This window comes from Manduca sexta, chromosome 17 (genome assembly GCF_014839805.1).
Source record: "Manduca sexta isolate Smith_Timp_Sample1 chromosome 17, JHU_Msex_v1.0, whole genome shotgun sequence".
NCBI classification, from domain to species: Eukaryota; Metazoa; Arthropoda; class Insecta; order Lepidoptera; family Sphingidae; genus Manduca; species Manduca sexta.
In genome coordinates, this window is record NC_051131.1 from 7055533 (window position 1) to 7079095 (window position 23563).

Sequence of the window (23563 nt, forward strand, 5' to 3'; positions counted from 1 at the left end):
TTTAAAGTAGGTTACATCAAATTGCTAATTCGTTAAGCACTTACGAAGCAAAAGAAGTTAATCAACGAGTATCTTATTTACTTTTATGTTGTGTAGAATAAGACATCCAAGAAATTAAATTTTTATCTGAGTAAATCGTAATTAGTTTTGTTTTTCTTTTGCATTTATCCCTAATAATTACTTATAATAAATAGGTATGTATTATTTAATTTAGATTATTAACCTAGTTAACATTAATTTATAGTAGTTCGTTTGCTAGATGTATCGAATTTATACAAATACCGGTACATAATTAATGTAATTGAAAATGTAAACATCTATTTAATCGAGTAAATTATTAGTTAATGTAATTAAGATAATCTGATTAGTTTTAGTTATGATATAATGGTGTTTTGGATTTATTATCATGCAATTTAATTGTAACATGCGCATTCATTGCGGAAATAGTGACGGCGAGGTGAGAATTTTGCTAATTGGCAGTATCTTAGAGGTAAGCAATAAAATCAATGGGGAGGACACGGAGTGCATGTTCAATTTATGCCGATGTGGATACGCGATGCGTTGGGGTCCGACGCCGCGGCCGGCCCCCGCCACCAGAGCTCATATTTATACGGTAAAGCGGGCGCCGCGAAGAGTTCAAACGTGCGTCGGGCGCTCGGAACAGTAGACGATCGAGAGAATCACATCGCGTGGGTAGACGAGGGCGAGTGCAGTGTGCAGTGCGTGCGGGTCGTGTGTCGCTGAAAGCTCGCGCCGTGAAGCCTCCGATACCAGAGCGGCGGCATCGCGCGAGCGCCCGCCTCGCGTCAGTGCCGGCCCGGCCGTGCCGTAAGCACCACGCTCCGGCAACGATATACGCTCTTATTGCTCTGCTGGACTCTGATACACATACTGTATCAACAACTTTGTATTTTACCTTGCCGGCCAGCCAAGTGTTCGCGAATATACCCCCTGTGACTGTGGTGAGTTTTCATTTACGTTTATTACAATTTTTTTGTATACTCTTTTCATTATAATGACTATAGCCTGAGGAACCGCATCCGACACATTCAAATTCAAGCAAGAGTTACTGTAATTCTTGAGAGCAAATATGAAAACCCTACTACTTAGATCGCTACGGGTGGAATTATTTTAGCACCGGTGTTACAAAACTGCCAATAATTTTTATTTCTATAAGGACGAGAACCTTTTTACAACTGCGCACCTATCCAGCCGGCCTGAGATAAAGTTGATTTATCGAACCTATTTCCAACCTACATTACAATTATAATCGACCTATATCGATTATCAATTCGATATTCGAAAGTATAAAGACATTTTTACTGAAATGATAATATAGTATAGATATTTAAAAACACGCCAAAAAAGATACGAAGAAAACATATTGTAAGTTTTTCTTTTGAAATTAATGTTACCATTTTCGGTATACGCCATACAAAACATATCAAAAAATAATTTCAATTTTTAAATAAAATAATCGACTTTAACATCTCCAAAATACTTAGTAAAAATTATGCTATTTTATTAAGATTACTTTGAGTAGGTATAATAATGACTGTAAAGTAGGTAATGTTTTAATTCAATATTTATGTAGATGTCGGGAAAAGTCGCCAACGATTGCTGAAAACGCATAATTTGCATCAATAGACGTAAACTAAGTTTGAGCTGAACGCCTGAATACCTGAACGATTAATTTGTAACATTTTCATAGATTTAATAACTTGTCGTATAGTATGCCGTGAGTGGATCTGATTCCGCCGCGTGCCGTGCGAACGACCGTGGCGGATTCAATATTTCACAGTCACCACCAATAATCATTCACGATTGTACTTACAAAGTAGATTAAATTTGAACCAGTCAGGATATTAGTGCCTAGTGAAGTTCCAAATCTACAAGCAAAACTCGTCACGGCTTTGTAAGCGGTTTCAGTAGGTCTCTAGAAAGCTTAGTACTGTTAAAAATGTCTAATAGTTGAGTTAACTGTGCAAACGGGAAGTTATTTTTTAAAAAAGAAAAAATATGTTCTCAATTTCAATCAAGATTTTCATTCGTTTTACGTGAGGATTCGTGTTGCACGTCTCACTCTGCATTTGGGTCTCGGACGCTAACAGTACTCATACATTTTATGTGTACATTTTGAAAGCTTCATATTATACATGATGTTGTCATGTAGCGGCAGTGATTTATCTATTATTTTTCATCTTGTTTTTCCGTTAGCGTTTTTGTTCGCCATTTATAAACAAAATTCTTATAATTGGTCAATTATTTTCTTTACGTGTCTGTAGGAGCCCGACTGCGAGAGGTCATTTCAGGATGGCAATTTATATGAAGAAGTTTTTGCTGTCGCTCAGTAATCTTCCTTAAGTCGTTTGTGTTTCTGGTCATTTATCTTGACTCATTAACTTATTCAATATCTCACTTGTGTAATATTACCAAGCAGTTATTTTTTATTTTACTCGTTGCCGGGGCTTAGGAGAATTTAAATATTCCGTTGCGCTCAATACGGCGGCTGAATTTATTGCCTACGGTAAGATTATCATCCGCTAAAGCTTTGAAGGCAGATTATTTTATTATGTATCCGGCAAAAATATTCTCTTGGTCTTAAAATATTGTGCTTTCTTACTATGAAAATGCTAAATAGGCATAATAAGCGTTTACTAGTGGTCGTTCAGTAGATACATGCATAAATTTATTTTTTCTGCATTCTTCTAAACAGCATTTAATATGTTCTTACTCATACATAAGCCCATAAGACTCACACTCACCAGTTTTTGTTATAAAAAAATTAAAAACACCCATTAAATTACAGTTTACCTATACTTACATTTAAATGTATAGTTTATATGTACTACATTAGTTGACTTGGTAGATGCCGGAGTATAAATCATAATATTTATTAAAGCAATGAACTTGACAATGATGCTGTTGCATAATTGTTAAGAAAGTATTTGAGCGCGACGGCCGTGGCCGGTGTGTGCGATCCGTCGGGTGAGCGCGGGTGATTGCGTTGAGTCCGGCGCTGGCGAGTGGCGCGCATTGGGCGCGAGTTCAAGCGCAGGGGTGAAGGTTCCGCGGATGGCCGCTGTCGTGTCTGCCACCGCGCTCGCATCCGCTTGTCTCGACAAACGCTCAGCAATATTGCTGCCAGTCTTTGCAAAACAAAAGAAAAATAACGCATGAATTGTTAGTTGAATAATTGTTACAATATGTTGCAAAGTTCTAGTTGAATTTTAACGTGAACTGCGGTCGAGTTATTGCAAAGTCGTGTTGATTATACCACCAGGAACTAATATTTATAAAATCAATTAAAGAACTACTTGCATATAGGTATTCTTAATAGTTTAGGTAACATTTCGCAATTAGAATGTTTGATAGTTAATAATGAACTGAATAACTAAATACCTGAATTAAATTAGTAATTGTTGCATTAATACTTAATTAAAACAGTATATTTATAAATGTTTATGTCGTACATAGTACCTACAAAGTTACGTTATGACTAAGTTAGTAAAAAAGTATTAAATTACCTTTTACTTTGTAGAGCCGATTATAAGCAACTAGGTTTTATGGACATTGACTATCTCTAACTATACATAGAAGGAATCGATTTAAAGGTCTATTTACATGTTTTTATGAAGCGACTCGTCGCGCTCGGTACTTCAGAAAGCCATGTAATGTGGTGTGTGGGCATCGTTCACAATAACGCATGGTTTATGCGCTGCGAAAAGCACGGCGAAGCGACGATTAATAGTGACTAACAAAACAATAGAACAAAAAATATCAGTTTAGTCTTTTAATAATGGGCTACGAAATTGAGATGAATGTAAAAAAAATTATAAGATATACGCATTTGTGGATATGTAGAGCCGTGTAAAATGTATCATAATTTAAATACTACTCATATGACTGCTTTTGTTCTAAATAAATATAAATTAACTTAATAATAAGGCTGTCATTTTGCAGTGACTCTATTATAACTTATTTTACTATTACATGTCGAGCGAGGCTTAATACTGTAAAATCATAAACACGTCTCAATCATTTGAGATATATATATATATACATTCCTGGACCTATATAACTGGTCACATTTTAGGCAAGAATCATATATTTATTAATTGAATTATTTTGAAACAATTACTTAAGATTTTAAGAAGCATTATTCGTTATTGTCTTAATAATTAAAATTTTGTGCGACTTAAGAGGTAACTAATATTTGCTATATCTTACATATTTCTCAATTTATTATAATGACTTAATTGACCAATTCTATTTTACGATGAATAATTTGAATAGAACGCATAAGAATCTCCATAAACTTTATACAGTTAATCTTATCTCGCACATCAATTTAGTACACATAGCGACTGCACAGATAGATCAAATAACAAAACAGTGTAGTGAAAATAGTACAATCGCAATACCATATTTAAAATTATAAATAAATATGGGCTAGTTATGTTAAATAGTTTATAATTTAAAAAATGTTCAGAGTTTAGTGAACTATTAAAACAGCACACATTACCCTGTAAAGGTGGAATATTTTTACATAAGATTTATATTAAAAGCGGAAAACAAGTAAAGAAAATTACTTATTGATTATGGTACCAGTGGCAAGGTCGGTGAGCTTCCCATTCTTTTGTTTATAATGTTTCGCGCTTAGCGCACGGAAATACGGTTAGTTGACGGTAGCTAAACGACTGAATGACGTTCTTCCTTTAAATATACCTAATGGCCGTGATGTAAATAAACACGATCTTGTTAAATACTAAAAGATAATACTCATCCCACTAGTTGTTCGTGATTATGTTGCGGAAATTTTGAGAATATATGTAAGCAAATTTATCGCAGTATGTTGTAGTGAAATATACAATGAAATGGCATAGTTCTAAAGGATGCTGAGATATACCCATTGTAAGCGGGAATGTCGGCAATAAAATAAACCGTCCTTAAAAGTTAGAAACGTGTCCAGTGACTCCGCATTAATGAAAGTGCGCGTGAATATGCACGCGCGCAGTCCCGCCGTGACAGAATGCGCTCGCGGCGCGGCGCGGTGCGGCGTCCGTCCGCTCGCCGCGCCGTCGGCCGCTGCGTGCCACGCGCCCGCGCTGTCGCCGCCGCCGCTGCCGCTGCCGCCACCGCTTCCTGAGAAAATGGCAAATTATCGAGAACTGAATCTGGGCCTCACAGGTGCCATTGACCCGGCCAACCTGCCACACTCGATGCACATGTGCCGCCATTCACATTTCATATTTACCCACATATTTCTACACTATACAGGTTTATAGAATGTTAAGAATCGATATCCACAATGGGGTAGAACGGTCAGCGGTTTTAACGACGTTTGAAACGAATAAAAGAGGTGTGCTATTATAACCACTGAGAAAAATTCTTTATGATTACGAATTCCAAAAACATGTTCATAAATGTTCTGTTATTTAAAGAGAGTTGTTATATGTCATTTTTATGTAGTTTCCCGGTAATAAGTGAGAAGTGGTTTATACGATGCGGCAGTTAGCGGCAAGTGGCCAGTGGATGGGTGGATGACATGAAGCCTCCGCGCCGCGAGTGCAGTGCGTCGGCGAGTGTCGGCGCTCGGTGCGCGAACTCGAAGCGCTCGCCGACGCTGGCTGTAGGAGCCGAAACCGTTACCAGGCCACAAAAATGTCGCAAAAAAGCTCGTAAACCGTTTCTGTTTCACTTGTTATATTGTAATTTGGTGACGTGACTTTGATTTCATGGTATATTTAATGAGGTTTGTTAACAATAGACAGCTTTTCTAATACAATTATGTAACAATAATCTAAGTGAACAGTTTCAAGTACTTAACTCAATAATAAACCATTACTTTTTGTTGAATTTTATATCAACTTAATATATTTACTTTTTTCTATATAATACGTTTATAAGTTTTACGAACAATACTTAAATAATTATAGGACTATGTGCGGTAAATTAGGTTCAATGAATATTATATGCATATATTAATTATCAAATTAAGGATCTATGTTATATATCAAATTACATAAATAAATGTATAGTTAATGCTATGAAAATATCACATAACGGTTGGTAAGGCAACTACGTAGAGGTCCGTTAGGCAGACAATTTTACTACAACAACAATTAAAAACAAGATCATAGTTTGCAACAAAATAAATTCCGCGAATTACCCATTAGTTTAATGTTAAATGACTATAGTAGAGTCTTAACACAAGCATGTCTTGCACCGACGCCGTTGAATTATAACAATACATTGTAGCTATGGGACAGTTAATGGTCCCCGAGGTACAGAACATCGGTAGCGACTACCTAGTGTGCAAGAAACCTCGCGACGAATCGCCATCTGAATACCAATATCTGAATATGACCAAGCTGCGATGCCGGTCACAAATGCCGATAAAAAGCATCACACAAAAATAGCCCTACGTGGAGTATGCTTAAAATTCACATTCACAGGCTTACTGCTGCTGCCACCAGCCAGTGGAATGTAGGTTATAATGTTATTTAGTTCAAATTTTTTGCCATACGAGTTTTTATTTATTACAATAGTTATTAGAGATCGCCTTACTTCACAACGTGCACTTCGTAGTTTTGCAGGTATCGAAAAGCTTATTAAAAATGTACCGCTCGATATATTTTTAATATGCCCTGTTATATCTAAGTTCATGTTATTATGCATAATGAAAGGTTTGTCGCAAAATGGCTTTCCAACATCATCATATTTTCGTCGTTTTTTTTGTTCATGGCGTTATGAGGGATAGATAGTGAACAAATTATTTGCTCAGTTCTATGTAAGTAACTGTATTTCGAATAGTTAGCATTGTAAATTGAACTCACACATATATTTACCAACGTTATATAACGTGCGTGAGTCAAAGGAAATATCTTATTTAGTTGAAATTATTTGCATGTTAATAGAATATTAATAGGTCATAAAATATTCATTATTATATTATTGCTTTTAAGTGTTAACTTAAGTAATTGCAGACAGCCGGGCCGGTTCGATCTTCTCGAACTCGAGATAATGTTTGGATGTTGCAGATATTTGTTTCGGGTCTGAGTGTTATGGGATCGAAAAAGGTTTTTCTTAGTTTCGAAAACATACGAGAATCAAGACTAAACGATATAGAAAACGATATAAAATATATTACGTACATAAAACCATGACGAGTAGGTATAATAAAAGAAAATACCATTAACTCATACTTGAAGACACAAAAATACATGCACGTGCACATGACACATTCAAGTTACTTGAGCTATTTCAAGTTTACTATCTCCTCTGTCTATTATTAAATCATAACGTATACCGATAACGAGAAATCTGAAAATCAGATAAAATGTATGATCAGAATAATAATTTTATGTATAATTCCCGGTGCAATGCCAGGCGGCTGAGTAAAGTGACCAATGCATTTGTTGGCTGCCTAAAGAGGCAGTCAGTCCCGTGCCCACGCTCATGGCACCCACACTCTAAATAACAAGTCAAATAGACATGTCCACTTTACCATTTACGAAGTAAAAAATCTCATGTTATGTTTGAATAGGTCTTTTACCAATTAGTATTTGAACCGATACGTGAGTATGACGTCCGCCTTGCTTTGGTTTGGCTGTTGCGCTCACGAAGTAAGTACTTTGTGTTAAGCCCGACACCACTCCAATTGTAATTGTGTAATTTAATTGTTTAAGGGTCAAAAAGTAAAATTTCGAATGTATAGTTTTGTCGTGTTTAGGATTGCTAGTCGGACGAATTCATTTATAAAAAAGTCGATCAAATAAGGACTAATTACTGCATCCAACAAAATTTATTCATCGGCTAAATGAAATAAAATAAACCCTCACATCTCTACAAGCCCAATGTGTGTGCATAAATTTGAACGAAAAATTTAATGACGCAATTTTAAGCCGTGTCAGTGTTTTCAACTAAGAATAAAAAAGGCAGAGGCAACACTTCATAATGTCCAGGTTGTTTTATGGTGCGGAACGTGCGATGTCATTGTCCTACGAGTGGGTAAGGCGCATGCACCTTCGCCGTTCCGCCGCGGACCGCCGCGCCGACCGCCGACCGCCGCGCTCCGACGCCACCAGCGTTGACTCGCACTTACAATCTCCTGCTCTGTCAATTTATCAAAAATGAAATTTCAACTTTTAATTTTACATAAAGCGAGGCGTAGCTATATACTACATAAAACATAAGGACAGTAACATTTGTCATAACAGTATTTGTTGAAGGAAAATACTCTCAGAAAATTCACAAAGGCCGTACTACATATTTAATGATGTTTCCAAAGATATTTTTAGATCACAAAATTCACCCCACGATCCATTAGCATCAAGTACTTACATCCTTTGTTTTCCTCAATTCTCGTGAGGGCCTCAGTGGAAGCAATATGTCAGCTTGGCCTCCGTAATATGAATAATTCACCGAACAAGAAAGTACCTACAAGTAAATATTTACCTTGCTGAATTTATTTTCTGGTGTTCGTAAACAAAGAGATTTAGTATAAATATATTATTGGATCAATTATATTAATCGAATGAGTCACAATCAATCGGAAATAAAATTATGTGTATAAGTACGATACATTAAATTTCAATCGCCTTCTAGGTATCTATAAGTTTTTGTATTTACAAGGAAGTAATTAATTGAATTTAATTAATTACTGAAGTTAATTGATTTGAAAACCTGAACCTGATTATAATGATGTTAATCCCTTTCAGGTTTTCAAACCAATTTAATTAATAAATTAATATTTATTGGGATTACGAAACATTATCTTATAGTATTAGCACACTAAAATGTTTCCGTAGTACATATTATAACTTTTATTATATTTGGCATAACTTTTTACTAGCGCTAGTGTTTTTTTGTCACAGTTAATTCTTTAACCCCAAAGCAAAACCATTATACTCTACAGACGATTATTAAAATAATGTATGCAATGTTTTTTTTTTGTTAAGAATATTGTTTGTATAATATATATTGTAGTACCTTAGTCTGTCTAAATTCCTTGTCCGAGAAAAATTAAAGGTTATATTGCTCCCTAAAAAGGTTTTAATCTTGGCAGTTATGTTCTAAAAAGAAGTGAATATTTTTAATATTAGCTGGCCTACCTAACATCTTACCGATTACCAACAGCCACTCATTCCTCCTTCAGTTCACTATAGATACATTTCCAATCTTGATACTGTTCACCCCTAACCGGAATTCCCCCAGCTCTTCTTCTTCCCATTCTCTACTCCCTTTGCCCGACCCACCCCTGTCATTTGCATCCCCGTTTTCTTGCGGGTCCGTGCTACGTGATCCTCGCATTCCCCTTTTCTTTTTAAATCTGTTTATTGTCATAAAAATATGTACATGCAAATTGTTAACACTGAATGAGTAGCTACTTAATTAAAATCTTACATAAGGAATAGCTAAAATTTTCCTGAATCAAAATCAGATATAATATTATAAAACGCCGAAAAATATATATGTAACTTGCTATGATAAAACCTCTGCAACAAAAATTATTACTTTTAAAAGACTAAAATATAGGAAATATAGGTTTAATATTCATTCATTTGATGTAATAAGCCATCATAGCCGTTTGAAAGCTTACTTCATCAACACCCTGCTTCATAAATGGGCATTTATTTGTTATTAAGTATTATTTTGTATAATACTTCCTATTTCATGGCGCTTCCCAAACATTCGTGCTGCGCCATCTTCACCTTGAAAGATCATAGACGTTTTTTCACGTCTGTTTTTTTTTTCATGTCAATAATGATGATTTCAAAAGTATTCATTCAATATCTTCGAGCTGGAGTTAATCACGACTGTCGGTGTTTGGAAGCCCAAAAAAAATTTGGCTGTTGGCGATTATGAAACTTTGATAAGTACGGGTGTGACGTAATATAATTCACTTCCTTATTTAGTGTTATTTATTATATCATATAAGACAAACGTGGCTATTATACTATATAGATTGCGTAAAACGTGTTACGATATTTATATATTACAAATATTTTTCTAACAAATAGATTCTAAATGCAGCGTATCCATAGAAAATACAATATATTTGTAATATATGAAGTGTGAAACCATATTTTATACAAAGTAACTAACTGCTTGTACCGTGAAATATTGCACGTCAAAACGTAAATAATTTTTATATCAACTACTTTAGCGTCAGGAGTTCAGTCAAATTACATTTAAAAGCGATTGAGATGGACAACCGTCGCGATAAGGAAAAAGAAACGTATGCGTATCCTAATTCAATTTTTCACATCTACCATTGCATTTATTGCTTAGATTGCTTTCAATCTCGCGCTGCTGTATTAATCTCATACTTTGTGCTTGCATATTCATTTGTGTATACAAAAACATGCGGTAATCAACGTTATTTCGTATTAAGAAAACAACATTTTGTGATTTTTCTTTGGTAAGTAAACTATAATATTCTATTACCAACTGTTTAAATAACGATGTATTAATTAAATTTAAAATTAACGGCAACAGGTAAAATTATTTCAATAAGATTTTTTATACTTACATATTTGTTTTTATTTTACAAAAATGATGCCGTCTTCCAAATTTTATGATATAAAAGTTCATAAACACGTATTGAAATCGATGTTTATGTATCCGGAACAAAAAGTTATTATTACCCAGAAATGTACATCATTTCGATAAGTGGTTGTTAAAAATTGCGGCATCGGTATAACGGTATCTGACCACCATTAAGTTCGTGCTTATATTGAATAACGTATAAGTAAAACAAGCTAATTTCCTGCTACGGAATCTCTTTTCATGCCTGTTGGATATTATACCGCACATTCCCCGGTAACATTCGCTGTCTGACGCTAACTTTTATTACTGTCTGCGCAAAATGCCATAAATGATACAGGTATCGTATTGCCTTATGGTTTATTGCGAACCTTAATTGTGAACCTTTATTAGATTTTGTTTTGTTTAAGATTTCGTTTTATATTTTGTTCAACGATGGCAATTGCTATAAAATAATATGATTTAAATAAAATATTTTTTATTTTTATCTTAATTAAACCCAGGTTAAAATTATTAGTAAAATAATATTATCACCATACCCTACTGGCACATTATACTCCAAGGTATGACAGACCTTTAAAATTTCTAGGAACTCTCTATTTATGCAGGCATGACAATTATAATTGATATCCGATCGAATGCCTCATTATTCAATATTTTTTATTAAATAGGCCATTTGGTATTCTAAACACGAATAAAGCAAATAATTCGACAGCCGTTTTTTAAATGCAATAAATAAATTAAACAATGTATGTTATCCAGTTCGTGCATTCGTGATGAACAATTTAATATATTATTACGTGATGAGTACATCGTTGAAGTATTTTGAGGTTGTACCGTGAGAAAACTCCGGTGATTATTTACCTTACATCGACTATCTGAGCTATGAATGAGTGAAGAAAAGGCGATGTTGACGGAGCCGGAGCGCGGCGGCCCTCGTGGGACAGGCTAGCGGCTACAAGCGGGTAGCCGGCGCGCCCGCTGCTCGCCCAGCGAGGCCGCCATTGTGGCTCCGACTTACTAAATCAATATTTGCGCAGATGTCGGCGCAAGAGCATGCTATGCTTGTAGCGACCTAAAATTCATACAGCTTATATGGTAGTGTTAGCGGTAAATTTTCTCGCTAGCTACTTATAATCATTCAAATGTAGGACGTTGCTGCACGCACTAGTTGACCCCGGTCGTCCTGAGCTCAAGTGTAATTCGTTCGAATCATAGCGGGACTCGAGGGCTCCAGCTCTTAAATCAATACTCCTTCGTGCATTATGTTCTAATATTGATTTATTACTTAACTAAATTAAATATTTATCTACATTATAATACAGCCAATATGTGTTCCTACATACTCTAACGGAGAAAATCCAAGACAAAAGTAATTTATACAGTTATAATTATGCCACATATACTTACCAAAATAATTAATCTGAAAACTCATTTTTCAGTAGTCATAAATAAAATAATTAAAATTGTTAAAGTAAAAAGAAGAGCACAAAAGAAAAGCCATTCATCCAAACAGAAAAATAATAAATTGATAAGACAGTCATTTTATAATGAACTTACATGTATATTCATAAGAACGGTGTTTCAATATTTACCTATGTAAAATCTAAATACAAAGCCGGTTCGGGATCTTTTCTTATTTTTATATAGTACGTGTATTCTTTCCAGTTTTTATGTATTTACTAATGTAAAATGGACCATAGAGCATTCTAGTACCATATTTAAAATGAAAAAGTTTATTATGTCCAGTATATCAAGCCTCTTTGCAAACACTAGATTGGTTAGAACATGAATTAAATGCTGTAGACATGCCTGCGACATACACCGCCTTATCGAACTAATCGGCAGCGTCCACAAGAATACTAAGTCAATACGTGAGGTTCCGGCCCGGTTGCGGGAACCAACTTTAGTATATCGAATTCATTCTGTGGTCATTTCAAATGTTCTATTTCTAAAACTGACAATACTTAAACCGTTAAATGTATATTTAATGGGATGTTGGTAACATTATTATACTTTAGTCGCTTTCTACAATAACTGAGCGGGATCGAGTCAGACGCTATTCTATTTTACCAGACCGGCTATACTAGCTAAATAAAGGTGGTGAGGCCATTTTAGAAGCTATAAAACCTATATTATTTCAGATATATCCCGGCTAAAGCGTTATAAATAGGAGACTAATTAAAACTGTAGTTCCCATAGTTTTATACCGACTTATAACAGACAATCGGGGCTTATTTAGATAATGAAAGGCAATCACTCCTGCACATAGTTACGTCCGAGTTCTTATAAATTAGCATTCGCGTTTGCACATTTATTAACATCCAACGCGTTTGTAATTTGCAGACTACGAACCAAATACCCTTTTAAAATAGTTTTTCCTACAAACTGTTTTTATACCCGTCTCCAAGTGAAAACGAATAGCATAATTTTCTAAGCGATGACCACAATTCTCGTGTAATATGATAATGCGATGATAAATATTTCATGTCTAGGGCTCTTTATTATCTTTTTTGCTCAACAACCAGTTCCCCACAATGCAGTTTCACAGGGAAAAGAGTAGCTATGTGCCTATTATTTCTATTTTTGTATTTGCTTCAATATAACTTTATGCTTGTCCATCCACTTTTTCTCACAGTACTTCTCTTTTTATTACACGCTAAGCTCCCTACTTTATTAGAGTTACAACTACAGTTTGTGCTTTTAAAAGAGTAATTTTATAAGTAATTGCGGATATTTAATTGGTTTAATATAAAGAATTTATGAAAAGAATTATCAGAGTTCATATTTATTCACAAAGCTTTATAATAAAATGTACTCACCTAGTGTCCAAGTACGTTAGCATTACGAATGTCTGAATAGTTTCCCCGTTACGAGCTCAGATTTGCACTTTTATAGCTATTCATGTGTTGTGCTGTAAATACTTGCCATTCATTTGCTGCCTACAGATATGGCCAATAATGAGTGGCCAGCCGGCTAGCTGTCGGCGGCCGCTCATAAACATTGCTCGACACGACGCGTTTGAACGTACGTGCAAAAGACATCACACCTTCGCTTCCTAGTAGAAAAATAAAATCGAACCGAGCCAACACACAATAGCCAAGCGAGCTTTAAAGCTGGATTTAATTAAATGGCGCATAAACATTCGGGATTCAAAGATTACTAATTTAGGCTCCCCCGAGGGACAAATATTGGTTCGCAAGTGCTTAGGGTGTTAGAATTGACGGGTCAGTGGTCGCCCTAACCGGCATCAGAAAGCGACCTCATCCCGCACGCTGGGTAGGTATTATCCCCGTCGCCGAACGCAAAAACATAATCAGATAAATACATTCAGATATATATTTAACTCTCATGAAATTGCATTATCATATAATTAAACAATATATATCACAGATCTACCTATATTTATTCATACATTACATATAATACTGATAAGCTTTACAATGTACCAGTAGTTACTTTCATGTAACTTACTGTGTTAGTATTTAAGTAACGATAAAATAAAACAACGGCGTGTAATGATACACTAATTACGTAAATAATGCAAGTATGTCGTGAGAGGTGTCGAGTGTGGCAGCGACGTGCGCTAGGTGCGCCGTGCGCCGTGCGCCCCGTGAGCCCGGAGCGCTCACAGCTATAGCTAAGTTAGCGGCAGGCAGCGCGCGTTGCGGGGGCAACGCTCATCGTGTGAGCGGCTCGCCCGCGAACCAACAATCGCGAATTCATCGTATGCCTAGCAACAGCCACTCACACTAACGGTGGCTTTCTTCGAACACACAGAGAATGCACACGCGGGCTTTAAGCTTTGATGGACTTCGCGACGTTAAAGCCGAGCGTTTCTCATGAAACGGAGCGAATTCCTCAGTACTAAGTCATATGTATCGTATAAGTTTTCATCGCCGGAATGTTAAACGGATGCGTGTGAACTTTAAATGATTTGAAAAAAAAAATGCTATTGTAGATCGAATCGAAATCACGAAATAGCATGGAAATAAGATAATTCGTAAAAGCACTCGAGTGGAATGCTAACGCGGTATAACGGTGATGAAGACGTCTAGAGCGGATTTACCTAAATTATTCGGAATACGTTGGTGATGCGTGCGTGCGCACGATCCGATACTGCGCACCGAGCCGCGCTACGGCGCGGGTTAACATTTGATCATGGCGGCCCCAGCGCATGTCTGACCCTTTGTTAATTGTTACTGGCACACTTCCAATTTATGGTTTTATAATTGTCATTATAGATTATTTTTAATCGTTCTAACAATTATAATTAGTAGTTTAATATAGTTTTGTAAATTGAGACTAACATACAGCTAAGTTGATTTACGTGTATATTAAACTAATAAATGGCAATTAAGTTCCGAGCCGACAATGTATTTGATGCACATTAATATTAATTTAATTTTTGTATAAATAATATTTCGTTTATTATTTTGCAAACATGTAAATGAATTTTACATAGCCGAACTTCTTGTTTGCTAAAGTATAGAAGTTTATCCATTTCATTCTATTCCACTGGTCTAGAATCTAGATTGCACTATTAAACAGATAATAGCCAAGGTATTTGACACAAAATTTGTAAGGTTCATTGAACTTTCCGATTCTTGAAGTGGAAACATTTGCTATATTTCTGTGCGTTCCCTCAAGGGACACGAGCCCTGTCTCTTTATGTTACTTCCGCGTGGCTGTTCCGCACATGTACGCAAGTACATAAATATGAATGCCTTTTCTCTCGCAGTTGTACGTTTGTACGTGGCTGTTTATTATAATAATCATCACTGCCTTAATCCTGTATGAAGAACAAATACATGTCAACATGTCATCCTTTATCCTGGGTATAAATAACGTGATTGTAATGAGCGAGTTAGCGCACATCAAGTGGTATGCGACGTGTTCTTGCAATGTCTACTTAGTATGGGCGAGTTGCTTTACTTCTGCCGTTAATCGACCGCTACACATCAGTGACAATTATCGCCTATAACAATGTGTTGTAGCCGAATCTAATAACAATCCGCCGTCGTCATGTCCACGACTGCTATGCTAATCAGAGGTAATTTACGACGCTCGATAATCGCCACAGACGTACGTGAGCGTATTGGGCGAGCGGCGAACGGCGCGCGCGCACCACACCATACGCTCGCGCTGACGCCGCCAACATACCTCCAGTTTAACAACGTTCCGTGAGAACTTGGCAATCTATATAATATGAGAACAGTGTTAGTCACAGCGTTTAGATTACTATCGCGCCTCAGAGCACAAAAGTGCTGTCTGTACTAGCGTAGCGTTTGCGATGTAGGCGGGTACGGTGCGCCTTGCTGCCCTCCTGCCAGGTGACCCTGCGGTCATCACGTCTTATATCTAGTGCGCATTGCGCTCTCAGCATACTTATCCCTGTCTGGTCAACTACATTTATGGACAGGGCAACTGTATAGGCTATCTCTTATTGATCTTTTGCTGAGTCCAACGGTAGCCTTAAAAATGTAGCTCCATTTTTAAACATCAACAATATACATATGATTGTAATGCACATTTTTTTATTTAACAACGTAGGCACTATAAACGGAAAACTAGGCTGTAAAAAAATCAACAAAAATAAAAAATGCATACATCTAAACGTAACAAAAGATAAATGCAATAATAATGCTTTCCGGTTTCCGAGTTATTTAGTGTGTAAGAAATTGGTGTCAATGCTCGCTGCGGTTGCAGTGTTCCGAAATGATATGTTGAGCAACAAGGCGAGCACTGCGCACGGATATGCCGTCGGCGGCTAGCGGCCAGTGGCCACAGCACCGCGGCTCCGCGCCCGCACCCCCCGCCGACCCTTCGACCCAGCGCGACCAATCAACCACTATTCCATATGCCCTTCTGATCTCATCTTATCACTTTGCCTATTCGCTGTGTTATTGTAATTATAATAGACGTGTAATGCAAGGCAGGGCATACCCTAAATTTTAGACTACTTGATTAGATACGATTTAGTAAACGGAACAACAATTCACTCAATCTATAAAACATTGTATAGTGTTTCATTTAATTATAATAACGCAATATCAAAAACATGCATAACAATAAATTCTATCGTGCAAAAATGATTTGAAAGGAAACAATAAGCGCGTGACTTGAGCGAACAAATGCAGAGCTTTCGTAGCACCACGTAGCGCTGTGTAGTTAGTAGTTACTTGACGAGATGACAAAGACAACGCGCCACTCAGCCGTCGAGTGCAAAATTTCTAGAAAACAATTAAATACAGCATACATATTTAAATTCCCATGCGCGTTTATTTTAAATTTAGGCGTATTTTAATCAGATTAACTGTTGCTTTTAAGATTATACCGCTGCATCAAACGGTATGTCAAATTATGCCTGGGAACTGGGTTCACAATGTAAACAACTAAAGAATCTTAACTCGATTCCCCGATGTTGAAGTATGGCAGTAAACATTACGATTTAAAATAATTACCTATGATGAGTTTACACACTTTTTTTTAGAAATGGTCAGTTATTTTTTCGCTCAATTGTTTGACATAAGTTTTTTTTTAAGAAATTTGTGTTATGGACAGCTTTTTGGAAAATAAGTAACTCAAATTGATATGTTTTCCTATGACAAATAAGGGAAACGACCGATCAATTGGAATGTGTAAAGAGCACTCAAAGTCGGAAACACGTGGTATTTCAGCAAAGTAAATAGATAGATAATAATGAATTGTCGGCACCCTCGCCCTCTCTGTGTAGGTGACTTGCAGAGAGCGTCTAGACGGAGGGACCCCTGCCGATACCATTATATCCACATCGCTCTACGTAATATTATAAAATTTATTAAGTGCATTTTAGGCGTCTCGTATCGTGGTGCTTCAAATATAACATAGATATCTACATTGGGTAGGGTTTTCCTTTCTATGATGTTATTTGTTAAGCGTAAGCTTGACCGGATAAATTTAATGTATAGTTTTTGTAGACGCATTATGCCAGAATAATATATTTAACGAAACATTTTTTCATCAGGTACTTTATTTATTATTTGCATATTTGAATTTTAATACTTGCTTCGCTTGGAAAACAAACCATCGGTATTCACACTAGTGCGTTGCGTAGGCATCTGTTTAAGTGGTGTATAAATGTGCGCAGTAAAGGGTGTACGGATGCGTTCCCACGGCAACGCTCGGGTTATGCTGTGGATTCCGGAGTAACAATAATTTGCCCGCGCGGCGCTTTCAGGCGTGGGCCGTAAATACAGGATTGACGATAAACCGGATTATTTTTAACGATAAAATCCGTAGAGTTGTTGCTGCTTCTTTATCATTTTTCTCTCAAAACTGATAAAACCCAACCGGCTTACAATGTAATAATCTGCTATATTTCACGTGCTTGTCTTATCGTCAGCGGCGACAGGTGTGCAAAATATTTCCAACGGTACACGGAATATATGCTCGTTGTATTTCATTGAAAATCCTACTTAGTATCAACATTGTTTTGAATGGTCGTCGTACCAGCCACTGAATGGACAGTTAAACTCCCTATTCACTCAAAGGTAAATGGGCACATTTTTGCGCGAACCTCACGTTTCCGCGTTCTTCGGCCGGTGCTACGTGCCTCTGAAGTATTTTGTACCGATACCCCTGACTTACTATTTTATAGTGATTACTATTGCTTAAAGGAACTTTATGCGATGGTGTATAGGATGTGTTTATATTGTAGGACTTTTTTCTCACACGTTTAAAAACGTATCGAATAACGCATTTTATTACTGACACTGTGCGAAATAAGTGAATAGCTACATAATATTGATTCGCTGCGCCAATTAAATTAGAACTCGAGGATAAACATAAATATTAATTGGCCTTTCGAGAAATAAGCAGTTCATAAAAACAAAATCTCTTTGATACTCGCCTCGGGTTCCACTCAAGCACGCATCGTAGTTACCTACTCGCGTCCGCTGCTTGAACAAGAGAAGCGCTTTCGACCCCTACAACTCTCCAAAACTCTGCATTTTTCCTTAGTGGAATATTAGAATGAAATCGTATTATAAACTCAAATACCTATTCCACATAATCGATTATTTTACAGCCTTAAAACGTTTATAAACTATCAATTCCAAATATGGCAAAAAAGTAAGACAATTATAAAAAGAATTCAAGCGAATATCCTAATTGACCAGTATCGTCTTTTAAAAAAACAATAAAGTTACATCATGTCATGGAAATAAAATAATTGTTTTTTCCGGATCATTGACTTCCTTTGCTTCGGTTTTTACCGCAGCAACTTTAACGTAGGTAATTACAATGCTATAGATGTGGGAAACTAGATTTTTTATTTAAATTCATTCCTAGAGCTTAAAAACTATTCTTTCAATTAGAAACGCCTCAAAATATTATGAAACATGTATCATATATCGGAATAGATATAACACAAAGATTTGTCGGTGACATTAGTTTAAATAAATTAATTTATTATAGGAAAATATAAGATGCAACCAAAACGCTAACGCTTTTATTAGGGCAATTGAAACGGCTTGTAAATAAATGAAATAAATAAATGTGTCGAGTGTTATAGAAAGAAAGTTAAATTGCGGCGCGGGTGATGATGAGTCAGTGTGATTGGCGTGCGAGAGTAATTGATTCGATTGTGTGATTGTTGCAGACGGACGAGGTCAGATGGAGAGGCGGCGCGCGGCGGGGGCGCTGCTCGCCCTGGCCGCATGCATACTCTGCACGGCTGCGGGTGAGTACTCATTGCATATCACACACAAACTTACACTTACTTCAACCGAGTAGGTACGTATGGACACGGCTCTACCTTGGTCCACGAGAAGAAAATCATTGTACATATTACATGAGAACACAACTTACATTGGCTTAGTTAGCTCTGCTGGGTAAAGTAGCGTAGGGTGGTCGTAAGCCCAAACGGACGAAAAATCACTGCAGACATACTACAGCATAGCTACAGCTCTAATTGTAATGTAATTTCCCCTTTTTGTATGCAGTAGGTGCATGATTCATGAACCATTTGTTTTTTGCATAAATTGTTATTTATGACTAAACTAACTTTCAAAAGCACATACCTAGAAGAAAGATTTACACTAACCGCTGACTACACTAATTACAATATTATATATCAAATTATCCTCAAAGTTATATAAAATTCACATTTCTAAGAATCCGACACATGGATACACAAATAATATCCTCTTTTTTTAATTCACCGTAATCTGTAAATGTTCAAATTTTTATCAAAATCTATTTACAGAGCAGTTAGTCAAATATAATATTACATATAGCATATCCGTGCGGATCAATACTTTGAACAAATAAATCTATTTATCTTTAAAAACTAATTGCAGCAATATCTATAATCAGATAACAAAAATGTTATTACCTCACAGTTTACAAAACGTTGAAGGAAATCATTAACTATGCCATCTAAATAGTATGCTAGAGTCACGTTGTCTGTAGCCACTGGCGACTCTTGTCTACAACACGACGAGATCGGTTCGACAGGGGTGGTATTATTACAGAAAGCAACATCAATTACCACATTGCATTTGTGCGAGCAGGAGGATTGTCGGAGACAAAGTATAAAAACCATGACGATCGCCATATTTTTTACATTGTTTATGGTCGGTAGTTATTATAATAAGGTGACCTATTTGCCTGATTACCGACGTAATGCTATAAAATAAAAAACGTCATGATTTAATACAAACGTAAACATATATTTTTTGCTGCAGTAGATCGTATAATTTACAACATTAAATGCCGTCGAGGAACAAGTATCTACCGTTGGTTGTCTCGTAGTGACCTAAAATACAACGAGTTCGCGACTTCGGACGTAATATTGTGCTCCGCGGTCGGCCTGTCGTTTTTTTCAATGTTCCACGTAAAAAGTATCTTGCAGTTTAAATGAAAAAAGCTAGTCTAGTCTGTGTTTTTTATAGTCATACTTTTGGCGTTATAACACCTCCAAAGAGTTCAATTGAGCTACTTTTACGCAATTTTTAAATAGTTTACGAGTTTTATAAAACCCATGTTCATTTGCAAATATATGATCAGGAATGGTGCTGCACTTCAGTATGAAGATTACACTGCAGATTCATTTTCTAAATAAGTCTCTGTGGCTACATATACGTTGATAGGTTAACGTCTCTTTTAAATAGGATTCTAGATTGCTATTTACAACTTGTATTTATTCATGGTGTGATTGATTCAGTCAATTCTGAACTGGTTTTGAGGTCGTTGAACTTTCGGCTATAAACACAAATGAAACGATGCACCGTTTTGTTGTGAAATATATTTTACATATTTATGCTATAAATCATAAATATTTTTATGTTAGGCGGCCGCTTAAAGTGCAGTGTTATAAAATAAATGAATATCGATTTCTTACGGATTATATTAATAACAGTTATTTTTATTACGCCCACAAGTAATATATGCGATATTTTGCTTCCCACCGCACCTTCTAGTTGAACGTAGAGCTATGCTATATCTGTACAGTTTATGAAGTAGGACAAACGCTGCGATGAAATTGCAGCATTAGCATAAAGTAGCCAATTTTCACTGAACAATGAGTTCCTTGGAGCCATCAGCGGGGAGAGAAGGCTTGAACAAGACTGGTGGCGTGCGGGTACGGACTCGGACATAGCCGCAAGCGCAAAAAAGGGCGCGGGTGCGGGCGCAATAGCGGGTGCAACAGCGGGCGCAGTGGCGTGCGCACGGGCGTACTCACTGGCGGTAGCGGGCGTTCCTTCCATCGTGAATAACTGTACAAAGGTCTGTGCAGTGCGTGTCAGTTTCGCGATGCATGTTATTAGATGAAGCTATTTTAGTCTGCGCAGATTTAGTATCCGCTGCACGGTTACTTCAAAGAATTGGTATTGAATTTATGTTATACATAGGAAGTATATTTAAATGCGGCCTACAATGTTTAGGTCTACCCGTGTGAACTTCATCACGAATGGCGACCACGACGACATTCATTCATTGAAACAACAATCCATATTAATGTAGTGCAAATTTTAAATTCATGTTGGCTCCTCATTTCGATTGCCTCGGCCCATGTTTCTAAGCGCACGATTTTGCATTAAGTAGTTTTTTGTTCATGCAAAGCCATTTATAACGTCACACATGTACGTAAAAGCGATTCATTAGGTATCGCGGGAATTATAAATGCTACGTCACGTACTCGAGACGCGGCTATCGTTCGGTATTTATATATTCACTGGAACATTTTGGAATTTGGACACATTGTTACTTGAATGACACTGGCACCTCTGCGTCCGTGGGAGTAACCTACATACATAGCTCATTTATTCTAGCGCGGTCAACGATTTTTATTCGTATCACAAGGCTAAGATTCAGGTCCTTATTCCGTTAAGAAGATAATTTTAATTGACGTTCAACGTCATAGTCACGTTATTTAAAATTGTAATCTCGACTGGCTAAACTGGACTCTAACGACATTCCTGGCGACCGTTAGGTGGAAGAGATGACGGAGAGTGTAAGCGGCGCCTCTGCGTACCGCCATATACAGCAAACCCGAGAGCAGCGCCCTAACGGTGCCGCCGCGGCCCCGGCCTGCGCGCCGCGCACCAGACTCCGAACCTCACCGCACACTCACTGACAAGCTCACACACCTTTAAAAGATGTCTCTTGTCAAATTAATAATTTCCAACTGCTCTTTAAATATTCTAATAACATTTACACAAAATCATATCTAGTCACAATCTTCTTAAAGATTTTTTACAAGTACTAAAACGATTGCATATTTATTTCGGTTGAATCAGTAAATTAATTGGTTTAGCCCGGAACGGCATTAAAAAGAACTGGATATATTTTATAAAAGTTGTTGTAAATTGAGTTGATGTACGTTCAATTATCGTTGCACAATCAGATAGTTACAATGGACGTGCTCGCGTCGACGGTAATTGGAGAGAACGGTATTTTTACATAAAGTGACTTGAATAATCTCCAAATCGATTACACACGACCGGCAAGGCGTTTCCTCCGACATTATAACTTTTGCCCTAAGTATCGATACGAGTGTATAGCCGTGTTTCGATGTTAACGACGCGCTCCGTTAGTTTAATTACAGCTTTGTCGCCTCACCGCTTGGCTTCAGTAATTATACGCAGTAAAACGGATATGTAAAATGACTTTAAGAGCTAAAATGATGACCAATTGCGAGTCTTAAGCGATTTGTAGCTAATATCCTGTACAGCTGTGACGTGTTTAATAAGTCAGACCATAAAAACAGCCGTAAAACTTTCTCAGAACTTAATGTTTTATTGTGACAATACTTTTCCGTTCAAAAATAACTTCAAAAGTTGCTTGAAACAACACTATACGAGTGAATTTTATATTTTTGCATTAATTTTAGTTTATATTTCAATAGAAAAACGAACTCGCCGTGTCAATAGCGTTAGAATAAAAACTACTTGAAAAATATACTTTCAAAAAATAATAATATCAAGCATGACTGCACAACGACATTGAGTATAATTGAACTACTCAAATAAGTAATGTTGTCCGGCTATATACAAGCGGAACTCATTTTACACGAGTCAGTTTAACTCACGGTAGATACGCATTACGATAAGAAATTTGCTGGAACTTTCAAAGAGAATTAATTTAAAGTTAGAATCCAAATATAGGGATTTCACTTTTAATCGTATAAAAAGAGGTATATATGCACAATGATGGATATTTTTTTATGTTAAGATTAATGATTCGAGATATGTCGTGATTTAATAACCTTAATTGACAAAATGGCAAATAATACTCATATTTTTCTAGAACACGTGTATACCAACTACGTCGTACTTACATTACCATGTTATGTTTGATTGAATTTTAATTACATGATTACTATTTTTCAAAACCAAAGAGATTAATGAATAAGACTCGGCGCCACCTACCACTGTTCCGCCTTCAAACACCGCGAACAAATATTCTAAGGTTTGCGCCCTTGTCACGGGCCATACGATTGCTTAATACTATATCTCAGAACTTGGAT

General features: G+C 36.6%; 1 protein-coding gene across 2 annotated transcripts in view; it reads left to right on the forward strand.

Moving 5' to 3' along the window:
• Window positions 1-644: 644 nt before the first annotated feature.
• LOC115449077 (titin) overlaps window positions 645-23563 on the forward strand; it is a 35166-nt gene continuing 12247 nt past the window's right edge. Inside the window, exons 1-2 of one of the 2 annotated variants that reach the window (XM_030176781.2) lie at window positions 645-962; window positions 19193-19273. In XM_030176781.2, coding sequence (XP_030032641.2) covers window positions 19207-19273 — 67 coding nt within the window. In that variant the 5' untranslated portion in view covers window positions 645-962; window positions 19193-19206. Of the gene's footprint in view, window positions 963-10338; window positions 10427-19192; window positions 19274-23563 lie in introns of those variants that run through there. The other variant, XM_030176782.2, reaches the window with a different exon arrangement.